General features: G+C 40.6%; 1 protein-coding gene and 3 non-coding genes across 4 annotated transcripts; 1 reads left to right on the top strand and 3 right to left on the bottom strand.

Moving 5' to 3' along the window:
* The first annotated feature begins 6,294 nt into the window (after positions 1–6,294).
* Positions 6,295–11,984, top strand: AURKB (aurora kinase B). Its single transcript, XM_044673742.1, has 8 exons — positions 6,295–6,384; positions 9,119–9,242; positions 9,361–9,415; positions 9,680–9,871; positions 10,693–10,831; positions 10,968–11,116; positions 11,330–11,504; positions 11,737–11,984. Exons 1-8 carry the CDS (start codon positions 6,295–6,297, stop codon positions 11,908–11,910), a joined length of 1,098 nt encoding a protein of 365 aa, XP_044529677.1. The 3' UTR covers positions 11,911–11,984.
* Positions 11,985–20,767: 8,783 nt separating this feature from the next.
* On the bottom strand, positions 20,768–20,841 carry TRNAT-AGU. Its single transcript has one exon. It is a non-coding gene; the product is annotated as a tRNA-Thr (tRNA).
* Positions 20,842–21,181: 340 nt separating this feature from the next.
* TRNAS-AGA lies at positions 21,182–21,263 on the bottom strand. The gene has a single exon. It is a non-coding gene; the product is annotated as a tRNA-Ser (tRNA).
* Positions 21,264–21,615: 352 nt separating this feature from the next.
* TRNAI-AAU lies at positions 21,616–21,689 on the bottom strand. The gene has a single exon. It is a non-coding gene; the product is annotated as a tRNA-Ile (tRNA).
* Between the last annotated feature and the right edge of the window lie 1,559 nt (positions 21,690–23,248).

Raw genomic sequence — 23,248 nt, 5'->3', positions numbered from 1 at the left:
TTTTACCCTCTACTATCCTACTCTGAGTATTCCAAGGAGGTTGCTGCAGAAAGAGACTAAGATTTAAACTCTAGGTAGAGATTTTCCTAGCACTCTTCTCTGAGAAAACCAAAGGAAAGAAAAGTAGACTTGAGTGGACTTTACTTTAACAGCTAGTTTGGCACCAGTCACACTCTTATAAGGGGAAAGCTAGATGGTACAGTGGATAGCAATGAACTTGAATTCAAATTCAGCCTTAGACACTAGTTGTGTGACCCCAGAGAAGTCACTTAACCATGTTTACCTCAGTTTCCTGGTCTGTAAAATGAGCTGGAGAAGGAATGGCAAACCACTCCAGTATCTTTGCCAAGAAAACACCAAATGGGGTCACAAAGTCAGACATAGCTGAACACCACATAGCAAGAGTTCATCTCTTCTCATTCTCTGGGCTGTGACCAATATACCTTTCCACAACCTCTGTCTAGCGTCCCACCAAAGGGGGTGGGGATGCAGATGTCCTTTCCTCAAGGCCATAGAAACCCACCCTCCAAAAAACCAAGCTCTCCTGAATGCCTGCTTTAGTCCAAGAATTCTCTATCATTCTAAAATAGGTTCTCCAAAGACTCTATGATCTTCTGATAGGTCCTCCACAGTTTCTGATATCCTCTTGAAATCTTCTTAAACTTTTGTGGGTTTCATGAACAAAGGGAATGCACAACTATTGTATTGCAACAGATAGCATATTAAAGGGCCCTCACTATCACTTTCACATCAGTTTCAAATGCATCCTCAACCAGCTGGAGTTCCATCTGTCCAGATTCTCTACACTACAGCATAATGGTAGAACCCAGACAGTTTTACTGCCTCCTCATTAATTCCCTTGCCTCTCAAATTTCAAGACAAGGACTAACTCAAGTCACTCAGCGGGAAAGGTAAAGAATTTAGCAACAATTCTTTACTGCTGATGACCAATGGTCTTGGAAAACCTTAGTTATTCCTCTGGTTGCTTCTGCAATGAGCCTGACCTCGGCCGTTTATCCTTCCTCACTTTTATTAGCTATGTGCCTTTGGATTCAGTTGCCTGCTCTATCTAGCTCAATACTCCGTAGTCTTCAAACCAGAATGGGAAAAGGGACCAAGGAGGGGAAAATCCCAAAGGGACCGTTTCTTCCGGTTCCCTTTCATCTCCTCTACTTTGCCGTCTCTTGTTTTTTTCCTACTTCGGGGGTTCTCACACCTGGCGGCTTCTCTCAAATGAGGTATGTTTCCTATCCCAAAGCATCATGGGAAATGTAGTTCAGAACATTCTCTCTCACCCCTATTGTAAAACGTTGCTAGAATGTGGTAGATCCAAAGAGTCTGCTCATATTTTCATAAACGCGGGGAGGAAGCAGAAACAAACGAGATGGGAATAAACTCTTTTTTTCTTTTAGAGGAAAAACAACTTTGAAAAACTATTTTTAGAATATTTTATTTTTGCTTTCATTTTATTTTTTTATTTTTAATTCCAAATCCTCTCCCAGTCTCCACTCCACCCACTCTTTGAGAAGGCAAGAAATATATAACGATAACCGTTATGTATGTATATATACTATGTATCTACACATGCATATGTATTATGAAGTCACGCAAGAAATATTACTATATTAGCAGTGAGGACATGGAGAAACAAGAAAAATAAAGTGAAATAAAATGCTTTAATCTGCATAAATCCTTTACAGCTTTTTAAAAAATAGTCGTGGATCATTGTATTGATCCGAATAGCTTTCTTTCACAGTTGTTTATCTTTACTAAGTTGCCGTGGTAGTACACGATAAGAAGCATAGTTTGACAAGAACCAGCCCAGTCCTATGAACGTCGCCCATACGCTAAGAAAGTTTTCTGGGAAACAATAAAACTTCCCAGTTGCTCCCTCTTCTTTTAAAGCGTTAATCCAGAAAAAAGGTAAACTTGGGCAATGACGCCAGTCTGTTTTTTTCTAATTGGCTGATCTTTCCGTCACTCAGTCCAACTTCGGACTCCAGTCTCCCCCATTGGGTAGCAGCTATTTCCCCCAGGAGGCGGGTTCCTCTTCTGTTTTCGAACCTAGTATGATCCAGCCAATGAACGCGGAGCAGAGGCTGCAGGCTCAGCCAATACGGCTAGGGTGGGATATTCGAATGAGTCGATTTTGGGACTGGCCTAATTTTTGCATTTTTAGACTGCAGTGGCTCTAACCCGGAGGACTAGTCCTGAACTCTAGGTAGTCCGGCGGTGCGGTGAGCGTGCGCGCGTGCATGCGTGGACGGGGTAGGGTCGGGGTTGGCGGGGCTCTGGGGCTTAGGGAGCGGGTGGCAGCAGAGCGCGGGACCTCGGAGGCTGTTGATCCGGCTGCGCGCGCACCCCCCACCTAGGGCGCGTTGGCCTCTATCTCCAGGTAGACTCGCGGCTTGCTCTGCCCAGACCCGAGGACGGCGGGAGTCCCTAAGAGAAAGGGGCAATGGAGGCCAAGGCAAGAGCTCTTTCCAGGGGTCCAAGGACAGGCAACCCTTCTTCGAGGGGAACAGTAGGAGGGGACCGTGGCCTCGCCCCTAGAGCCTTTCTCCCTCCCCCCTCTAAAGCAGTTCCTTGAGACTTGCATTTGGCCAGTCCATGCCATACCAGCTGCCCTTTCTTGCTCTTCCTCTTTTCCTCCTCCCCTCTTCCCTTCCTCCCTTCTTTTTCCTCTTCCGTCTTTCCCATCTCCTTTTCTCCCTCCGCCCTCCGCTCTCCTCTCTCTATTTCTCTATTCTCTCTTTCCATTCTTCTTTCCCTTCTCTTCCCCTCACCTCCCTTCCCTCTCTCCCAGTCTACTCTTCATTATTATTTCTTTCTTCCTGGAGAACCAGGTTCAGGTTTGCCCATTTCCTCCCCTGGTTGGTCCTTGAATTTCCCATTCTCGACTATTCTGACTCAAGAAAAGCCCAGTTTTACCCACACAGTCGTTAGTGATGTGAATTTGCTTTAATCCCAGATGGTTGTGGGGCACACTTCCCGAGAAAGGAGCTCTTCCTCCCCACCCCCTTCTTTCGAAGCTAGATGGATAGAGAGCTGGGCCTGGAGTCAGGAAGACTCGAATTTAATTTTGGCTTCAAACATTTAATAGCTATGTGACCCTGGGCAAGTCACTTAGTCTCTGTTGGCCTCAATGACTTTAACTGTAAAGTGGGGAATCATAATAGCATCTGCCCTGATAGGTGCTTAATAAATATTTACTTCCTTCCAGGAACATTACATACTCTTACCAATAGTAAAGATGGGGATAAAGAGCTACCCAAGGGAAAGATGGATATATACAAGAGGGGATGTCTGAAGTAGGGTGGGATAAAAAATTGAGGTAACTTGGTGTAATAAGAGACTTGGGTTTGGATCCACCACTTGTTTTGTGTGCCTGTGGAAAGATCATTTAAACTGCTCAGAGTTTGAGTCTCTTAATCTCTAAACCTGTAGTGTTTATCCCATAAAGTTGTTAGATGGTTCAATTGAATACATTTAAGGTTTATTTAAGGTGCTTTGCTAATCTAGACAATTCTATGCCATTGTTATTAAGATTAGTTGGCTTGGTTTATAGAACATAGAATGATAAAAGTTGGAAGGAACCTTGGAGATCATTTTCTAGTCTTGTCCCCTCTTTTGATGAATGAGACCCAAAAAGTAGAAATTACTCTTGTTAGGAAAGTCTGAAATGGAATATAGATTTCCTGAATCCCTGGTCCATTATATTTTCTATTATTCCATGTTGCTTCTCATCTTTCTGCTCTCTTTCTTTCTCTTGCCCAGAATTCCCTCCACCCCTTTTTCCTTTGCAAGATGTCAGAGAAGGAGAATGTCCATCTAGGATCTTACAGCACATCCTTGGTAAGGGGAACTTGGGGAAAGTTATTATATGACATCTGAGAGTAGTGAATCTAGAGTAGTGCTTTCTAACTCTTGGGCTACTCTCAAGGGCCTCCAGGTAATCTTATTTCATTTGATTTTTTGAAATAAAAATGTGATATAAAGTCTTGGGTCCCCAGTCAAGTCTGAGGATTAAATCACTATTTAATTAAATCACTGATTTATTATATATATATAATTGTGTATATAATTAAATTTAATTAAATTTTTGGCTTATTGCTTTGAAATGCCAGCAAGCTGTGGGAAAGGGAAAATGTGGCAGTATCTCCTAGTCTGTATCTGATTGGGTCAGGCTTTGCAATGAACTGGCCAATTACAATCAACCTGTTGGAATATTCTGATGTAGGTGAACTTGTAACATTCTGCTCTGCAGTTGAACTCTGATCATTGCCTGTAACTCATGTACATGAATGTATGTAGGATGTGACAAGAGATACTACAAGCTAAATCATTTTTTTGAGCACCTCCTGTGTATAAGCCACTGTACTGTTGGGGATAAAAAGACAAAGATACAAAAACTGTCTTCACCTTCAAGGTAACATTTCAAGGTTGGGTGTTTTTAAAGGGTTTTCTCACAAAACATTCCTTAGTACTGTAAGAATATTGGGTTAGATGAACCATCAGTCAGACCTAGGTTATAATTTGTTCTCATGAACCCTAAGTTGGTAAGGAGACAAAAGAGAGATGTTCTAAACACAAGACTTCCTCCCATTCACTGGAGCCATTGGCCCAAATGTTGTGAAAAGTCTACTTGTCCTTTTACACACATAGTGAAGGGCTGTATGTTCCAAGAATGAAGGCTAGATACAAGAGCACTCCCCCATGTGAGTTCTGTGCCCTGAAAAGAATCATACATACTAACCTTTTAGTAGAATAGGGTACTCATGATTTTGAAGGGGTTGGGGGGGCAGTCCTCCCTCCCCACATTTACATATAAAAGTCAGTTGGGGACCAGCTCTGGATTTTCAATAATGCCAGAAATCTGTATCTATGTGTGTTTGATGTTGCTGTAAGTCATTAGGTACAATGTAAATTCATTGAAAAATTTATGTAAGGTTTGAGAATCTGCTTTCATGAAGTTTGAGGAAGTTTCATCACTTTGTGACATCTACAAAGCAAATGTTTCTTAGTTCTGTCTTTAGGCTTTCTTTTTTAAGAATCTGAGTTTGTAGTATCCTTGCTTGTCTATTTCATCATTTACAGATATGGGGCTTGGAGACATTGGTTAGGGGTAGGAGCTTACTGCAATACTTCAGTGGATCAATGATACTACTCACAGTTCACCTAACCCTTAGTTCTCATTTTGTGAGACTCATATCCAGCTTTTTTCTCTAAATTAGGGTTGGTAACCAAATTTTAGTGTCATGAAACCCTTTGGCAGTTTTGTAAACCTATGGACCCCTTCCTTTTTTTTTAATAAATACAATAAAATATATAGAATTACTAAGAAAACCAATTCAATTGAAATACAGTTTTCAGAATATTAAGAAAAAAAATACACATTCAATGTGAAGAAACCTTGCTCTAGATCCTTCATAAGGAGTCTACCTTCCTTGGTGGATGTCAATGCCATATTTTTTATCTTGTGCTACATGACTGGTCTACTTCCTTTTCTAGTTATATATCTCTCTGAAATCTTTTATACCTCATCTCTTACATAATTCTTCCCTGTTAATGTATTGCAACCTATTTGTGTCCATATTACATATTGCCTTGGCTCTTTAACTCAACTTTTATTACTTAACTTTTCTTTTATTAACAAGGTTAATAAAAGAAAAATTATTTTTTACTTATTTTTTATTATATTATATACGTATATAATATATATATTACTTAAAGACCAGAGTATTCCATGACTCACAGTTACAGAGCATAACTGGAAGAATATTGATGAAGCTTTTTTCCCCAACAAATAAGCCTAGTATCATTAAAAGGTCTATACAATTTCTCAATGATAATCAGTTTACTTTTCTCCTCCTACTCAGTTCTTGGGACAGTTCATAGCCAAGGTATGTATGTGTCTTCAAGGACCAGCTGTATAGTCTACCTAACTGCATATGACAGTAGCAGGCCTTATATCTGCTGTACTGAATTCTTCTACAGACCTCCCAGGGCATTGCCTTCTGCCCTGTTGGTTTTGCTTAAGGACCATCAGGCCTTTCTGTCTACCACCTGTCAGCTAAACCCTCCACCACTTAGATCAGGAGCTCTTTGGGAGCAGGTATTATCTTCCTTTTCCATTTGTGTGCACATATATAATAAATGCTTAAAAATGTTTTTTCATCTATTCATTATTGAACAATAGACAGTCTTCGTTCACTTGGTAAATTCATTGTTTGTATAGATAGGCTGTATTCTTAAGTGATCTCGTTTAAAGGTACTGCAATATTCTGGATCTTGATGCAGTTTGCAAAAAGAAGCATCTTGATGACTTTACCATCTATTGGAAATCTTGCCTTCCATTTCAAATCTGCATTGGACATTTTCCATGTCAGTGACAAACATCTTAATTGAGAGTTTCTCTATTTAATGTTTTGTTCATTTACTGATAATCAAAAGGTAAAGCAAAATTCATCCTTTTCTATTTTTGAAAGAATCTCATGAGAAAAATAGATGACAGTGGTAGATAATCTTTAAGACTACATTTTGCTTTTCTGAATCATTGTTTTTTGTAGTCAAGAAACTAAGCCCAATGGAATTTTGTATTTTCTGCATCTTTGACTAATTTTGCATGACTGTGAAAGTAATATTTAGAGTAGAATCTAGAAAAGCTTGTTCGTGTTCTCTTCATCAATGATATCCTTGTTATGTATGCAGATTTTCTAGTCCAGCTACTCTACCCCATATGGTTTTCTTTAGTGCTGTTTCTATTTCTACATAAAACACATTGGGGACTGTAGTATTAGTTCCAAATGTAGTGACTTCATTGTTACTGATGAAGAAAATAGTTTATAATAGAATCTTGACAGACCTTTAGTATTTTTTTCTGTGCCCCTTCCCTTTTCATCCCTAAGCATTCTAAACCTAACATAATTGGACTTCTTTGAGAAGCTTTTCTACAATTTTTTTTTTCTCTAATGTGTCTTTTTCTTTAGATGAAGCAATTCTCATGATATTTCGCCATTTTCCTCACAAAGGTTTTTCAAACCTGGCTGCGGTGGTTTCTAGCTTATTTTGATCTCCTTGTATTTTATTTACATTAGTAAACTTCCTTGTGCCCCTGTGACAAATTTATGTGCATATGGTTGAGTAATTATGTACATCAGTGAAGGGCATACCTTCATGAACAAAATCAAAGCTTTATTGGTATAGAAACTTCTCTTTTATTCATTTTCCAGTAATTGATTTGGATAGATCTGGTTGGAAGTATCATAACTTATTATGTGTCACATCTTTCCTTTTTCTTAGTATTGATTTAGATTTTTGTTCTAACTGTACACAGTTGATTCAGAAATGACTCTTGTTGGCAACTACTCCTTTCCTGTTAACATGTAAATGTTAAGGTAGCAGATCCATTCTGCCCACATCATGCCAATTGTAGGATGGCAGATCCTCCAGAGGGACAGTCTCACCATAATGAGAGAACACTGAGATACTGAAGAAAGAGCAGCTATCCATGCCGACACGAAAATAAATAGATTTTATTGGGGGTGGGGAATTTACTTAAAATGCTCAGTCCTTGGCAGGAAGAGGTCAGTGGTCCATCTCTACATCAACCTTAGGCCAGACCAGATATTATATAGAATGAGAATAAAGAAGACATAATGCCAAGCTTGGCCCAGGGTCACATGCAAGTTTTCCAGTGGGATAGTTATAGCTTCTTTTGCTATTTATATTAAAGATAGTTTACATTAACTGGAGTCATAGATCACATTTTCACACTATGGCTCCCACCATATAATAAGCAGTTCACTTTTGTGATGTGATTTGGTGTTTACCGTGTTCAATACCTATTCACTCTCTTCTTGAAGACATTACCCATAATGTATAGGTGTGAGGCTCATTGGAGTTTCTTGTTTCATATGCTTGATTTAATTTGGGGTTCTTTGTAGAATTTCTTTACCATATTCTCAGCAACAAATATTAGCACATAAGCTACAGTTTTCATGGTCATGTAGATGCTCCTTATGGGCACAGTAACATGAAATGAGCAGATGTACCACAAATTGATGTTCTTATTGCCTTTGGACACAGGATAAAACCAACTAAACTCGTTCTTTCATTTGCTTCTCCAAGAACATCTTCATTTTGTTTTTAAGAAATATAGAGTGCTGGGGCAGCTGGGTAGCTCAGTGGATTGAGAGTCAGGCCTAGAGACAGGAGGTCCTAGGTTCAAATCTGGCCTCAGACACTTCCCAGCTGTGTGACCCTGGGTAAGTCACTTGACCCCCATTGCCCACCCTTACCACTCTTCCACCTAGGAGCCAATACACAGAAGTTAAGGGTTTAAAAAAAAAAAAAGAAAGAAAGAAAGTTAGAGTGAAACTAGCCTGTTACATATGTTATCCAAATCTAAATAAGTATAAGTGTTATGAACAGCAGCTTCAAATCTTACTTATAGAATTTTAGGGTTGACAAGGGTCTTTTTTATTAATTGATTAAGAAAATGTTTCCATGGTTACATGATTCATGTTCTTCCCCCCCCCCCCCCAGCCAATATGCAATTCCACTGGGTTTTACTTGTGTCATTGGGCAAGAGGGGTCTTGAAGGTCATCACTTCAGCTCCTACCCAAAGCATAACTCATATCACATCCTTGAAAAGTGTTTATTTACCTAGTCACAATGTTAAAGACTCTTAGTGGTAGGTAGGGAAGTCTGCTTTAGATCAGGAATGAGTTGTAGGATCTCTTGATAAAAAAAGAAAAAGAAGGGCCCCTAGGCTCACAGTGGATAGAGTGCCAGACCTGGAGTTGGGAGGACCTGGGTTCAATTCTGTCCTCAAGACACTTCCTAGCTGTGTGATCCTGTGCAAGTCATTTAACCCCAATGCCTAGCCCTTGCTGCTCTTCTGTCTTAGAACTCATACTAAGGCAGGAGGTAAGTGTTTCAAAAAAAGAACAAAAGAAGGAAGGGCAACACATAGAGATTTGCAGTGGCCAGAATGCTGTCTTTTCCCTATGTTTTCTCCTGGTAATGGGGAATGAAGGGATATAACTGCCTAAACACATACCATCTCACTCTTAACCCATCCTCCAAATTCATGCTAATTTTCCTTTTTTTCAGCCTCAGTCCAGCCTGAATACCCTGCCCCTGAGTATATTCCGAAAAGAGATAGCGACTCCCTCTGCAACCCTCCTCATGCATCGTTCCAGAGGTCTTCTAGAGCTTTCAGGTGCTCAGCCAGCAGGTACTTTGGAGTTGGGGGGAATACTCTGGAGGTGAAGGGTGGCATAAGCTGGGGGAGAACACAATGCCCAAAAAAGAAAAAGGAGGGGAAAAAGGCTATTGACCTTTTATCTTCACAGCTTTACCTAGCAGGATAGGACTGGATAATAGCAATGTGAAGTCAAACCAAGCAGTGTGAGTATGCCAGACCTGGGGATTGGAGGTCTGAATCCTTAAGTGTGGATAATTTCATACACTTGAAGGGGGGAGGTGGGCAGGGGCAGGGAACACCACTGAGGGGATAGAGATAAAACCTCTGGAGAATCTAGGAATAGTATATCTTGGATGCTTAGGACAAAGGTTTCTGAGTCTTGTGATGAGAGGGAGGCCTGGTTACAACTTGGAAGTTTAGACAACTGCTTCTCCCTCTAACCTGATTTTATTTCTCTGCTCTATCAGGCGTCATTTAAAAATTGAAGACTTTGAAATTGGGCGGCCCCTAGGCAAGGGCAAGTTTGGGAATGTGTACCTTGCTCGGGAAAAGAATAGCCAATTCATTGTGGCACTGAAGGTTCTCTTCAAGTCTCAGATGGAAAAGGAGGGTGTAGAACATCAGCTCCGAAGAGAGATTGAGATCCAGTCCCATCTTCGGTATGGATGACTTTTTAATTGAAACTACCTTCCCTTCCCTATTGCAACTTGTCCCTTTTCCCATCTTCCTTTTTTTTAACTAGTACCCCTATTTCTTCCTTTTCTTCCTTTCTATCCCTAGTCTATTCCTTGAATCCCACTTTATCTACCTATTCCATATTTTTCTAGCTGTTACTACTCTTCCACCCTGATAGTTCTCTTTTAAGGACCTTTCTTTGTCTCTGTTCTATTGGGTCAAAGGCCTCTTGGTCCTGCTGTATGCTTCTCTCTTTCCTATAAGTCTGTGGACTAATCTGTTATCAGTTCCTCTCAGTACTGAGTGAAGTTTTCCCAATATGGGATCAATCATTGGAAAATGCTTTTATCCCATTATTTATCCCATGAACTATTTTCTGTCTCAGACCCCTTGTTTCCTGGCATCTGGTGTAGTATAGTAAAAAAGAAAAGGAGATGATGGATGATGGGTTTAGAACTGAAAAGGACCTTGGAGATCATCTAGTTCAACCTTTTCATTTTATAGACAAGAAAATTGAAGCATGGTTGGATGGATGGATGGATGGATGGATGGATAAGTAGAAACTATGTATTATGTACTTATTATATGCCAGGCATTATACTAAATACTAGGAATACAAATACAAGCAAAAAGAAAGGCAATCTCTGCCTTCAAGGAGATTACATTGTAGTAGGAAAAGGGAGCTAAAAAGTGGGGTTGGGAGAGGAGGAATGTACTCAAGAGTGAGGACTAGGTGAAAAAGATGATCTGGAGCCTTTAACATTACGTAAATATTAGTTGATATTATTACTTTCTTTTCTCTCAGGCACCCCAACATCCTTCGCCTCTATAATTACTTCCATGATCGTCGTCGGGTTTATCTGATTCTGGAATATGCGCCTCGGGGAGAACTCTACAAGGAACTGCAGAAGAGTCGTACATTTGACCAGCTACGCACAGCCACGGTCCAGGGGTGCTGGGGGGGCAGGATGTGGTTATTCCTGAGGGGCAATTAAGGATGGGCATTGGGCACCGCTGAGGACTAGGGGTGGGGATGTGAGTTAGATTTCTTGGCTGATCTGTTCTCTCACCTGCTTCTAGATCATGGAGGAGCTTGCAGATGCCTTAATCTACTGCCATAAGAAGAAAGTGATTCACAGAGACATTAAACCTGAGAATCTACTCATGGGACTTCGAGGAGAGCTCAAGATTGCTGACTTTGGCTGGTCTGTCCATGCCCCCTCTCTTAGGTATGACCAGAGAAAAGGGGACTAGGAACCACACTGGGACAGGAATATATATCTTAGTAGGTAGCAGATGGGTATAGTTAGTAATTCTTCATATCCTCTCTTGGATATCTGCTTTGAGGTGGGCTTGTTTTATTATCTCATTGCTTTTAGCCAAGGATTAGGAAAGTGGTCATCTGTTTCTGGGACCACTGCCCAACATCTTCCCCAATCTAGGAGGAAGACAATGTGTGGGACCCTAGATTACCTTCCCCCTGAGATGATTGAAGGACGTACACATGATGAGAAGGTGGATCTTTGGTGCATTGGAGTACTGTGCTATGAGCTACTAGTGGGAAATCCTCCTTTTGAAAGCTCCTCTCACAGTGAGACCTATAGACGGATCACCAAGGTATGGGTGAAAGTGGGGTGCCCAAGTGGCACATGACTTGGGAGGTAGGAGTGGGGCATGGGAAAGATTCGATGAAATCCTTATTGTAGTTATATGAATTCTGAATTGGGCAAAGGTGGGCAAAGTCTGTCTTATGGAATTTCTTTTAATTTCTCCAATGGTGTGGGTGTCCAATAAAGATTTATTGGTTTGAATGACATCTCATTCTCCCTTCCCTTCTCCACTTTAAAAGGTGGACCTGAAATTCCCTTCATCTATGCCTTCTGGAGCCCAGGACCTGATCTCTAAGCTGCTCCGGCATAACCCCTCAGAGCGACTTCCCCTCACTCAGGTCTTGGAGCACCCCTGGGTGCAGACTCATTCCCGGAGAGTGCTTCCCCCTTGCTCGCCCCAACCTGCCCACTGAATCCTGTCTTATGTATAGATTTATGTGCTTTTTGTATGTTGAAAGGAAATGAAGTGAGAGGATAGATACTTGACTTCTTTCCCTTTCATCATTATTTCCTCTAACCTCAGAGACTATTTAATAAAGTCTTAAATGTTTTTTGTATGTATGGAGATTGGTGACTGATTATAAAATGGGAGAATTGACACCCCATCCTGTCAGTAGTTTAGTCTGAGGAAAAGGATCTGTATAAGCCAGAATTAAAGAATTGGATTCTATAGCTAACCATTCAGTGCTACCCTCAAAAACCTCTAGAATCTAGACTTTTTGTGTCAGTTCTAACCTTGAGTTAATACCACCACCATCCATTTTTTCTTCTGTTCTCATACCCTGAAAATATGGGGAAAGTCATAGAACCATATAGATTTGGCACCCTGTATAATCATATTATACTGGTGTAAGAGGGGTAACTAGATATTTAAGGTATGGTCACCAGGAATCTGATTAGCTTGATTCCAAATTTAAAATAGACCCAAGTCAGGATGGCTTTTATGGAAGTTTATTTACAATTAGGAAGGTTGAAGGTAGAAAAAGAAAGAGACTCTGGCCCGGACCAGGGGTCCCAATCAAATGAGAATTTAGAGGAGCCCAGAGGTTAATTAAACAAGGCTACTAGCCACAAGGCCTTTTACAATTAGAGAGGCAAGACAGGCCTCCTTGAGAGTAGAGCCTCCAGAAACACCAAGGGAGGAGAAAGGATGTCAGTCTAACTTACACACATGACAATTCAGAGGGAAGCCGTCTGAGGTCTCACCAGAGATCCTTCTATACCAAGTTCAAAGCGTCAACTGCCTCCACAGGAAGTTACCATCATATTTAAAAGATAGCATCTTTCATCACTTCCTGCACCCACCTCTAATTTCAAGTGGACAAATGGCAGCCTCAACACTGTTTTGGACTGCCCAAAGGGCAGTCCCTTGTTCTTGATTTGTTACTTATTGTCACGTGTGGGTAACTAATCTCCACTCCCCACTAAGTTGGGTGGGGTGACATTATTTCTGATGGCTAAAGTCTAACAATGAATGAGGATGAGCTAATTCCACTTACACACTGGCACTCTTCTCTAGTCACCTAGCTGCCCCTTATGGAAAGTTTTAATGCCTTACTAAAACTTATCTAACCATTCCCCAATAGGTGAGCACCCTCCAAATTTCCAGTTTTACCATTACGAACAGACATGCTATAAATATTTTTGTTCTTATGGGTCCTTTTGTTCTCTTTTTAGTATGGAATAAAAAAGTAAACCCAGTGACCTCCAGCAGCCCCTCCAATATTTGTCATTTTCCTCTTTTGGCATCTTTGCTAATCTAGTTAGTGTAAGGTTTCACTTCATAGTTTCAGCATGAATTTCAGCCATTCTTTAATTGCAGGGGAAGGATTGGCTATACCTATCTTCCTGTATGTAAGAATCTGGTGAGAAATGGCTTCTGCCAATGCAGATCAGTAACTCTTCTGAAACTTTAGTCTTAGCACATGCCTAAGAAGTTAAGCAGCTTGTTGTTGATCACCCAGCTGGTATATGTCAGAGGTGGGACCTAAGCCTGGGTCTTTATTCTGAGGCTAAGAATTCCATTTTGTGGTTGACTTGCTGCTTTTCTGGACTCAGGGATGATGGAGCAGTGAAAATGGTCACTCTATAATGCTTTGCTAATTTCCTCTATATATTGTCCCAAAAAGTGGGAGTCTCTGTTGCTGTTAATACAGAGCTACAATTCCTTTTTATCAATGCAAGGATATTAATTCTTTCAAGTGTTTTATTTTGTTAACCATGACAAGTATCTGCTTTTTTCCTGGAATAGTCTTCAACTTTGTTGTTTTTATTCACTTCTTTCAGTTATTTCCAACTCTTCATGACTCCATTTGGGATTTTCTTGACAAACATACTGGAGTGACTTGCCATTTCCTTTGCCTAGCATATTTTATAAATGAGAAAACTAAGACAAACGGGAGTAAGAGACTTGCCCAACTAGCAAATGTCTGAGGATGGATTTGAATTCATCAAAATGAGTCTTCCTGGAGGCAGGTAGGCAGCACAGTGGATAGAATCAGTACCAATCTGGAGCTGGGAAGATTAACCTCAGACCCTTCTTAGCTGTGTGTGATCCTGGACAAATCATTTAACCCTGATTGCCTAACCCTTGCCTCTCTTCCTTCTTAGAACTGATAGTAAGACAGAAACAGAAGGTAAGAACTTTAAAAAATATATTAAACTTCTTTTTGTAAATTATCCACTTTACCACCTGACTGCCCAGGCTTCAACTGCCCATCTTAAATACATTCAGCAAATAGCTGTTCAATGCCATTTTGGCATCTGTATAATATCTGTCTACAAAAGCTACACATGTTAGGATCTGATCTTCCCTTTTTGCCTTGAAGAGCACATTTCCTACATGTTAGACTTTATAAATAGAGCATCTCATAAATATTGTTGGGTCATTGAAAGGAAGGTTAGAGCAATCAATCTCATAATTGCTTCAGTTACCCACTTAGACCATTCCATAGTATGCCAAAGTAAGGTAAAAAAAACCTTGGGAGCTTTATGCCATGGAGAACTGGGCTATGAAGGACACTTGGTCAATCTCCAAAATTTTTCTCAGTTGTTAGTCTCAAATCAGCTAGTGAAGGATGGAAATAGAGGATACCAGCACCTGTGTTAGCAATGAAAGTGGTTATTGGTTTATTGAGAGGTGTGTGTTGGGGGAAGGAGAGAAGAAAAAGTGGCCAATTCAAAACTGGGTTTTGGCAACAATGGCAGCAATTTGCTCTTCAGTTTCTGGTTCCCAGGGATTCTGTGGCAATGATTGGCTAAATGGGTTGGTGACAGTGTGTTTGTAAGGCTTATTCTTTTTATCTCTGCATAGGACATCTTTTACCTATAGGAATGGAAAAACAAAAATTTACTTCATAGTCTGAGCTGAACATTGTGTTGCTGAAGAAAGACTTAGGGGAAAGCATATTGGTCCCAAATAGGGCTCAATGAAACAGTTCTAAAACAGGATAAGGAATAATTTCTTTTAGATATTCTAACCTCAGAGAATAGAAGGGTATTAAGAAAATCCTGGGTGGAGTTAGTTAGCTCCCTTTTCCATTTGGTTTGTAAGAAACAAAGGAATCAGAATGACATGTGGGTGAAAGTAGGGAGGAGATGATGCCACCAATGCTCAGACTGTCCTAACTAATGTTAGGTGGGAAGTTACGTTAGAGAAGGAGGTGACTGGAACTGTTGACCAAAGGATGGACTTAATGTGGGGACCTAGTGAATCAACCAGTAAACATTAATGCCTATTACATACCAGCACTATGTTAACTCCCAAGCAATACAAAAAGGGGCAAAAGGCAGTCCTTGCCCACAAAGAGATCACAATCTAATGTTAGAATCTTATATATATTATTTGTATATAAAATGTAGGTAATTAGGACATTTCTTTTTCCAATATCCACTGTAGACACAGTAATGGCAGTTCATTTTCTTAGGACCACTACATGCCCCTTTCCCCTATCTCAAATGCAAATTAGTCAAAGGTGCTCCGACTAAAGACAAGTGACATTAGCTTATATTTTTTTAACCCTTATCTTCCATCTTGGAATCAATACTGTGTGTTGGTTCCAACGTGGAAGAGCTGTGAGGACTAGGCAATGGGGGTTAAGTGACTTGCCCAGGGTCATATAGCTAGAAAGTGTCTGTAGTCACATTTGAACCCAAGACCTCCTAACTGTAGACTTGGTGCTCTATCCATTGCACTACCTAGCTGCCCCAACAGTAGCTTCCAAGGCTGTTCAAAGAGTGATCCTTATGACTTTGGGAGGCAGCCAGGCAGCTCAGTATTAGTTCTTAGACAGAAGATAAGGGTTTGTTGTGTTTTTTTTTTTTTATATAGTGGAGTTTCATCAGTATTTTATTTGCAGTTGTCTTTATCAATGTTTGTATAGGATATATGGCAATAAGTACATACTCTAAATGCCACTAATGTCTAGTAAAATAGGAGTAAATAGGAGAATAGCCCCAATTTCCACACATGTATTCCAGCAAGGGCAGGGGGAGGCTGGTGGGAAGAACACTAAGATTAAGATTAAGAAATTAATTACATTAATTTCTTAGATTAAGAAATACAAAAAGAAACTATAATAAATCTAACATAGATTAGCACAAGAGGATACCCAGAAGCTCATAAACATGGGGTAGGGGGAGGCAGCCAGAGGATCTTGAGTCAATACAGAGTCTTTCAGGTGCTCCTAGGACACCAGGAACCTGAGGCATTGTTATTATTCCAAGCAAAAAGATCAAAGTGCTCTAGAGAGGAAACCCTGGGGGCAATTAGGAACCTGTGATAGGTTCTATTAGAACCTATTAAAACCAGAAGTCAAAGTGAAAAAGAATCTACTGCTCAGTTCCTGAAAGAAGTCCAAATAAAAATGCCTAGGAATGTTAAAGCCAAAATCCATAACTTACAGATCAAAGAAGAAATACTGCAAGAAGTCAGAAATAAAAATTTTTAATAGCAAGGAATTATAGTCAGTACCACACAAAACTTGGAAGCTAACACTGTAAGAAAGGTAGGAGCTTGGAATTGATTATTATCTGGGAGGAGGGGGGCTGGGAGAATAAGTCTTTAATGAAATAGAGGATGTTTAAAAGTATTCCTGATTAAAAAAAAAAAGGACAAGTCAAGTGTTGTTTAGTCATTTCCAGCTCTTCATGGACCCCATTTGGAATTTTCTTGGCAAAGCTACTAGAGTGGTTTCCTCCTTCAGTTTATTTTACAAATGAGGAACTAAAGCAAATGGGTTTAAGTGACTTGCCCTGGGTCATACAGCTAGGTAGTAACTGAGGTCATATTTGAACTCAAGCTGACTCATCTTCAGGCCTAGCACTCTATCCAAAGTGCCATCTAGTAGGAGTCAAAAGAAACCTAGAAAAGTAAATACATATGAACAACTGAAAAGTAGACTATACAAAAATGCAAAGTGTCCCCCCAGAATCCTAGTGTCTTCAAGGGTCATAGAGGGAAATAAACTGATCCTAGGAGGGACTTTGTTCTGTTTGGATGATCTTAAGAAAAAATAGAAGAGGTTAAACATAGATGGAGTGAGTGAAATGGGTCACATGAACATCACTTTCATCAGAATCAGACAAAAAAGAGTTGAATGTGGAAACGTGCACACACATGCACACACACAAACCCCACATTAAATCCAAGAGGTAAATAGGTAAGACCAGGGAGAGGGGATGGGGAGTTGAGGTTAAAAGGTAGGGTAGAGTCAGGGGAGGATTAATGATAAGCAAAATAATAGACTCTCCAATTTTGGAGGTGGTTAATGAATGAAGGGGAGGTATAAAAAGGCAAAAAAGGGTAAGATGTAAATGTATAAACCATAGTTCTCTCACAACTTTAAGAAGGAAAAGAGAAAAGAAAAAGGAGCAAAAGGATAGGATAATAGCTAACATGTTTAATATGTGCTAGGCACTGCCAAATGCTTTACATTTATATGATGGATGGAGGCAAATACACAATATTCATAATCATGAATATGAAATCACCTATAAAATGGAAAAGAATGGTATACTGTATTAAGCAAAATCCAATATTTTGTTTATAAGAAATTCACTTGAAACAAGTGAAATAAAGGAAAAGTGGCAATTATAATTTCAGATAAAGCAGGAATATAGAGGATTCATTGGTGTTAACAGGGAAAATACACCATTGAAAGTGAATCAATATCAAGTAATGAATATGAAGCATCTAGTTAATTAAATGAACATTTGATTTATGGAGAAGATAATAAAACAAAAGTTGAGAACCTCAATGTAATCCTTTCAAATCTAGACAAAACAAAAAGACATTAAGGACAAGAATTCTTTAGAAGATTTATGTATGATGGGTCTCAGAATTATTGAATGGGAATAGGAAGGAGTGTGTGTGTATGCAATCTACATGTGACACCTTTAAAATCTTCACAAGCAACTACAGAAAAAAAGTGGAAATGTTAAAACATATCTTTTACTGACTAATGAAATAAAATATTTAACAAAGGCTTTTGAGGAAAGCAGACTGATACGTTAATCTTAAAGAATTGGTATTCAAAGAAAAATTGTAGAAACATGATTCAACAACTTATACAAAAAAATCAAAAGTGTTGCAAAAATATAAAGAATAAGCATGGGGGCAGCAAGGTGGCTCATTGGTTTGAGAACCAGAGCTAGAAATGAGAGGTCCTACGTTTAAATCTAACCTCAGACACTTCCTAGCTGTGTGACCCAGGGCAAGTCACTTCGTCCCCATTCCCAAGCCCTTACCACTCTTCTGTCTTGGAATACATATGCTGTAGTGATTCTAAAATAAAAGATAAGGGTTTTAAAAAGTATTATTCAAAAGAAGAGACATATGAAAGTTACTGCCATCCCACCCCTTTTTTTGGGAGGTCCACAAAGGTTGTATATTTTATTTTCAGACTTTTCCATAGTGTCAATCAGCTATTCTGATTTTTCCCCCCTTTTTCTTTTTTTTTTTTTTTTGTAAACATTTATAGGGGATGACTTTCTGGGAGGCAGAAGGAGAATACTGAGGGAAAGTATAGCAATGTAAAAAAAACAAAATATGGAAATAAAAACATTTTGAAAAACAAAATTTTAAAAGCTAGTTTTTATTATGCTTATTTCTTTTTTACTAATTACGTGTAATAACAAGTTTCCACATAAGTTTTCCAAAATTAGTTTTATTTTTTAAGAAACAAAAAGCAAATTGCCAATATTTAAAAGAAAAAAAATTGAATTCACAACAAATACATATAAAATAAAGGAAATTAACCAAAAACCGTTTTTATTTTTCATATGCTAACAAATCAGATAATTTAGATGAAAGTTACAAAAAGTTTAAATACCCAGATTCACAGCTTGAGGGGAGGGGGAATCAAACATCCCATAAATGAACTTTCTTCCTTCTTTGTTCTTTAAAAAACCCTAAGTCCAGATGGATTTGCATGTGTTTATCAAACATTCCATAATCTCAAAAGTTTGGGAGGAAGTCCTACTTCTGGAGCATAAACACCCATTGGAGGCTGGTCCAGCCTTGGCTCATCTTAAGTCTAGGTTACCTCAAGATCCCTACAGCCATCTTCAATGGATATGGAGAAGGGGGCCCACTTTTCCTGATACCACCACCAACTACCAATAGAACTTTTCCCTTTTGCTATTCCTGTTTCTGCTCTTGACTATGTTTATATATTTTTCAATCAATCTTTTTCTTGTTCATATTAAAACAAGATTCAAGTGAACCCTACCCTTTCCTCCATTTTATATTTTAATCCTTTGAGAACATTGTATCATAAAAGGAGTTTACTCCCTGCTCCCCCCACCCCCGCCTCATTTTTGTAAATAGTTTATTTAGTACTAGAATTATTTTTTCTTTGAATGAGCTCATTATCTTTCCCAAAAAACTGTTTTCTTCCTAACACCCTCCTCTACCAACATTCTACAAGACACTCAGGCTTGAAATCTAGGTGTTATTCTCAAATCCTCACTCTTCCTCATCCATCCATCATATGCAACCTGTGGTCAAGCTGTTAGTCTACCTTCCCAACATTTCTCTCTGACACTGTCACCACCCATCACCTGCCATCTAAATTACTGCAATAGCTTACAGCTGGACTTCCCTGCAGGTCTGACCATGTCACACTCTGATTCAATCAACTCCAATGTTGATTACTACTACAAACAGTATCCCTAAGATCAAATATGAACTCTTCTATATGGTATTCGAAGCCCTTTATAATTCACTCCCTACCTTTCCAGTTTTCTTATACCTTGCTCCCCTCCACATTCTCTTCAATGTAGTGACACTGGCTGTTCCTCCAACAGAATATTCCACCTCCTGACTCTGGGAAGTTCTTTCTTTAAAAAATAAATAAGCAAGCCCTCACCTACCAACTTAGAATCAATATTATGATTAGTTCCAAGGCAGAAGAGTGGTAAGGGCTAGGCAGTGGAGGTTAAGTGACTTGCCCAGGGTCACACAGTTAAATGCCCACCTAACTGCCCCCTGACTGGGCATTTTCCTTGACTATCCCCCTTGCCTGGAACGCTTTCCCTCCTCTCTGCCTTTGTTTCCCTTGGTTTTTTTCCAAGTCTCAGCTAAAGTCCCACCTTCTGCAAGAAGCCTTTCCAGGTCTTAGTGTTTCTGAGATTTCCCCCCAATTTACTCTCTCTACCTTGTTTGTATGTAGTCATCCCTGGATTGTTTTTGGAGTGATCTAAGAGTGATCCACTAGGTGGAAGAAGTAAGGACAGAAACAGATGCAGAAGGGAGACAGACAGGCATGTATTTGTAGCAGTTAGCTGGGTGGTGTAGCGGGTAAAGCGCCAGGCCTGGAGTCAGGATAGACCTGAGTTCAAGTCCGGACCCTGGCGCTTATTATTTCCGTAACCTGTGAATAAATCTTAGTTTCCTCGCTTTTAGGAAGGATTGTTGAGAAGAGATGATTCGTTTTAAAGCATTTCGCAAAACCTTACAGGGTAATAATTCTTTTATTTAGAGACGAGATAATGGAGAAAGGGAAGCAGACACAAAGTGAAACAGAAGCACAAGTGCGCACAGACACAAACGCTTTCCCTTCCCCAATTGTGAATGCCATCGGCTGAATTTGGGAGAAGACTTGCTCACCAAAGCAGCCCTATACATCCAGTTCCATCGGAGACTAGAGCCTCTCGGTTTGTAAGGAGTTTGGGCTTCTTTCCTAGGTTAAAAAAGAGAGAACGAGAGGGAATGAGAGAGTAAGACGATAAGGTAAAGAATTTGGGGACAAAAACCTCACTCATCGGCAAAGGCACCGCTGGGATTCGAACCCAGGATCTCCTGTTTACTAGACAGGCGCTTTAACCAACTAAGCCACGGCGCCAGGAACTGGAGAGTCTTTTCTAGAAAATCCCTACAAAGGATTCAAGTTTGATAACCAGTTGTTTTAATTTCTCAATGTTCCAGAGCGGAGACCATCCGCTGGAGTTCCTCGGTCCAGACCTCGGCTCTTCCTTCTTCTCTTCTAGGGGCTTCCCCTTTCCCCTTCTCCCTGCTTCCTTCTTCAAGAGGCCATTTTAACCCTTTCTACAAAAAGACCATGAATAAGAGCGAAGTCCTGCTTGGGGCGGGAATCTCTAAGGGTAGGGTCAGGGCTGTATCAGTAGCAGACAAGACCAGGGAAGGAACTATGCCCAGCAGTTTAAGAGAGAAAAGGGAAAACGCGTAGTCGGCAGGATTCGAACCTGCGCGGGGAGACCCCAATGGATTTCTAGTCCATCGCCTTAACCACTCGGCCACGACTACCATAGGCCTTCTTGTTTCTCCCCGAACTTTCTAAAGCTTCAGCAAGATGCCGCCCACGTCCGAATTCAGGCAGACGCGGAAGCCCTTAGTATCAGACTTCCTGGGCTTCTTCACCCTCTCTCTTTTTGCTTCTTTCCTCGCGTGGCGTGCGCTTCCACTGCGCACATTCCGCCGTTTCTATAGCCGCAGCGCCAGGCCCCTCCCCGCGGCGCAGAACTTCCCGGGATCTGGGGCCATGAGCCACGAGTTCAGAAAACCTGCTTTTTATTTTTTGGAGGGAGTTGAGAGGAAATTTTCGAAAAGCAAAAGGTTTGTTCAAACCTCCACGGATGATTGCCAAAAACGCAACACGTGGCCCGTACGGGGATCGAACCCGCGACCTTGGCGTTATTAGCACCACGCTCTAACCAACTGAGCTAACCGGCCCACCGGAGTATCATGTGGAGAATAGCTTATTTGGTACAACTGCAGAATGGTGAATTCTGAAATTAAAGAATTGAATGGCGTGAAAACTAGAGCCGATATTAAACAAACGCCCTTCCCGCCAAGTAACAGAGGAAATGGAACTCGTGCAGGTCCTCAGCAGCGTGGGAGCTGCCTACACACTACAGGGCTGTCTGCCTGCATGCTCCAAAGAACCTTAGTCATTAGCAAATCTAATCTGTCTCCGGATCCGTCTCACCCCGCTATTCGTCCTCCTACACGCATCTCTCATTTCAAAAGCTGGCAGGGGTGGGTGTCCAGTGCCGGTGGGACTATTATCTCCATTTGACAGATGGAGAAAGAAATGATTCAGAAGGTTAAGCAGACTTGCCCAAGGTCACCCGGGTCAAAGCTGAGCCTGGCCTAAATTCAGTCTCGTTACTCCTAATCCTGTCTTTGTCTCACATTTTTTAAGGTCCTGCCTGTGCAGCCGCCATCATGCCCTGATTCTGGATTTCTTCCTCGTCCTCCTCTCTTGCCAGTCACACGTGTTCTACCTATGGGAAGCTCTCAGGTGGTTGTGATAGACAAAAGAAAAGGGTCACACGGTGAAGGCAGTCCTGAGGGATGTGAGTAGTGACAGTGAACTAAGAGCAAAGCCAAGAGGAAATTCTCACCCCCTCACCCATGCACACACCAACAAGCATACTGCAGAGGGAAATGAAGTCAGGACCGCTAGTTTTCAAAATAGAATATCCTGGAAACAGACAAGGAACCAGCAGAAAGATTCTATGTTAAGGACTGAGGAAAATAAACTTCATGAAAACTCGTTGGGGGGGGGGGGAATCATTAGTGAATGACCATCATTATTACATCATTACATCATGCAAAATCTGAGATAGACCTTCTCACCACCACCTCAATTCCATTCATCTTCTGCAAATTGCTCCCATAATTAAACCCAATTTCCATTCTCTTTCTACCTGTTCCTTTCCTACACCCAGCTGTGCCTTCTTTGAAAACACAAATCCCTCTAGGTCCCACCCTGCCTCTCAGTCTGGCATTATCTCTTCTCTCAGACTACCTTTTAAAAAATACTGTATACACTACTTTCCTCAGTCCTCAATCTAGCTTTCCAAGTCATTCCTCAACTGCTCTCTCAAGCAATCAAGAATTTAATTTATTCATAAAATCTGACGGCATTTTCTCAGTCCTCATGCTCTCTCTGCTGCATCTGATGTTGAGTAGACTTCTACTCCTGAAAACCAGATATCTCCTTCTCAGTAGCCCTTGCTGGTTCACCTTATCAGCCCTCTTACTAGGTCTCCCTGCCTCATCTCTTCCCTTTCCAATCACTTGCCCACATAGCTGCCAATGGCTTTCCTAAACAGTAGGTCAGTACCTCAAGGATTTTCTAGTATTCTCTCTTCCCAGTTCCCCTAGATTTCCCATGTTAGCAAAACAGCTCAAACTCCACCCCCCTTTACAAGCTTTTTTTAATAACCCCAGCTCCTAATGCCCACCCTTTCCAAATGACCCTGTATGTTACACAACCTTAATAT

The sequence above is a fragment of the Gracilinanus agilis genome, chromosome 4, assembly GCF_016433145.1.
Source record: "Gracilinanus agilis isolate LMUSP501 chromosome 4, AgileGrace, whole genome shotgun sequence".
In the NCBI taxonomy this organism is placed as follows: Eukaryota; Metazoa; Chordata; class Mammalia; order Didelphimorphia; family Didelphidae; genus Gracilinanus; species Gracilinanus agilis.
The sequence above is the reverse complement of the archived record's forward strand: the minus strand, read 5'-3'. Positions and strand labels throughout refer to the sequence as shown.

Excerpts from the sequence above, each read along its gene's own strand:
- AURKB (XM_044673742.1), top strand. The coding sequence starts at position 6,295 with ATGCAGTTTGCAAAAAGAAGCATCTTGATGACTTTACCATCTATTGGA. Across the intron at positions 9,416-9,679 it reads GTGAAGTCAAACCAAGCAGT|GCGTCATTTAAAAATTGAAG; the intron begins GTGAGTATGCCA and ends CTGCTCTATCAG. Across the intron at positions 10,832-10,967 it reads ACCAGCTACGCACAGCCACG|ATCATGGAGGAGCTTGCAGA; the intron begins GTCCAGGGGTGC and ends ACCTGCTTCTAG.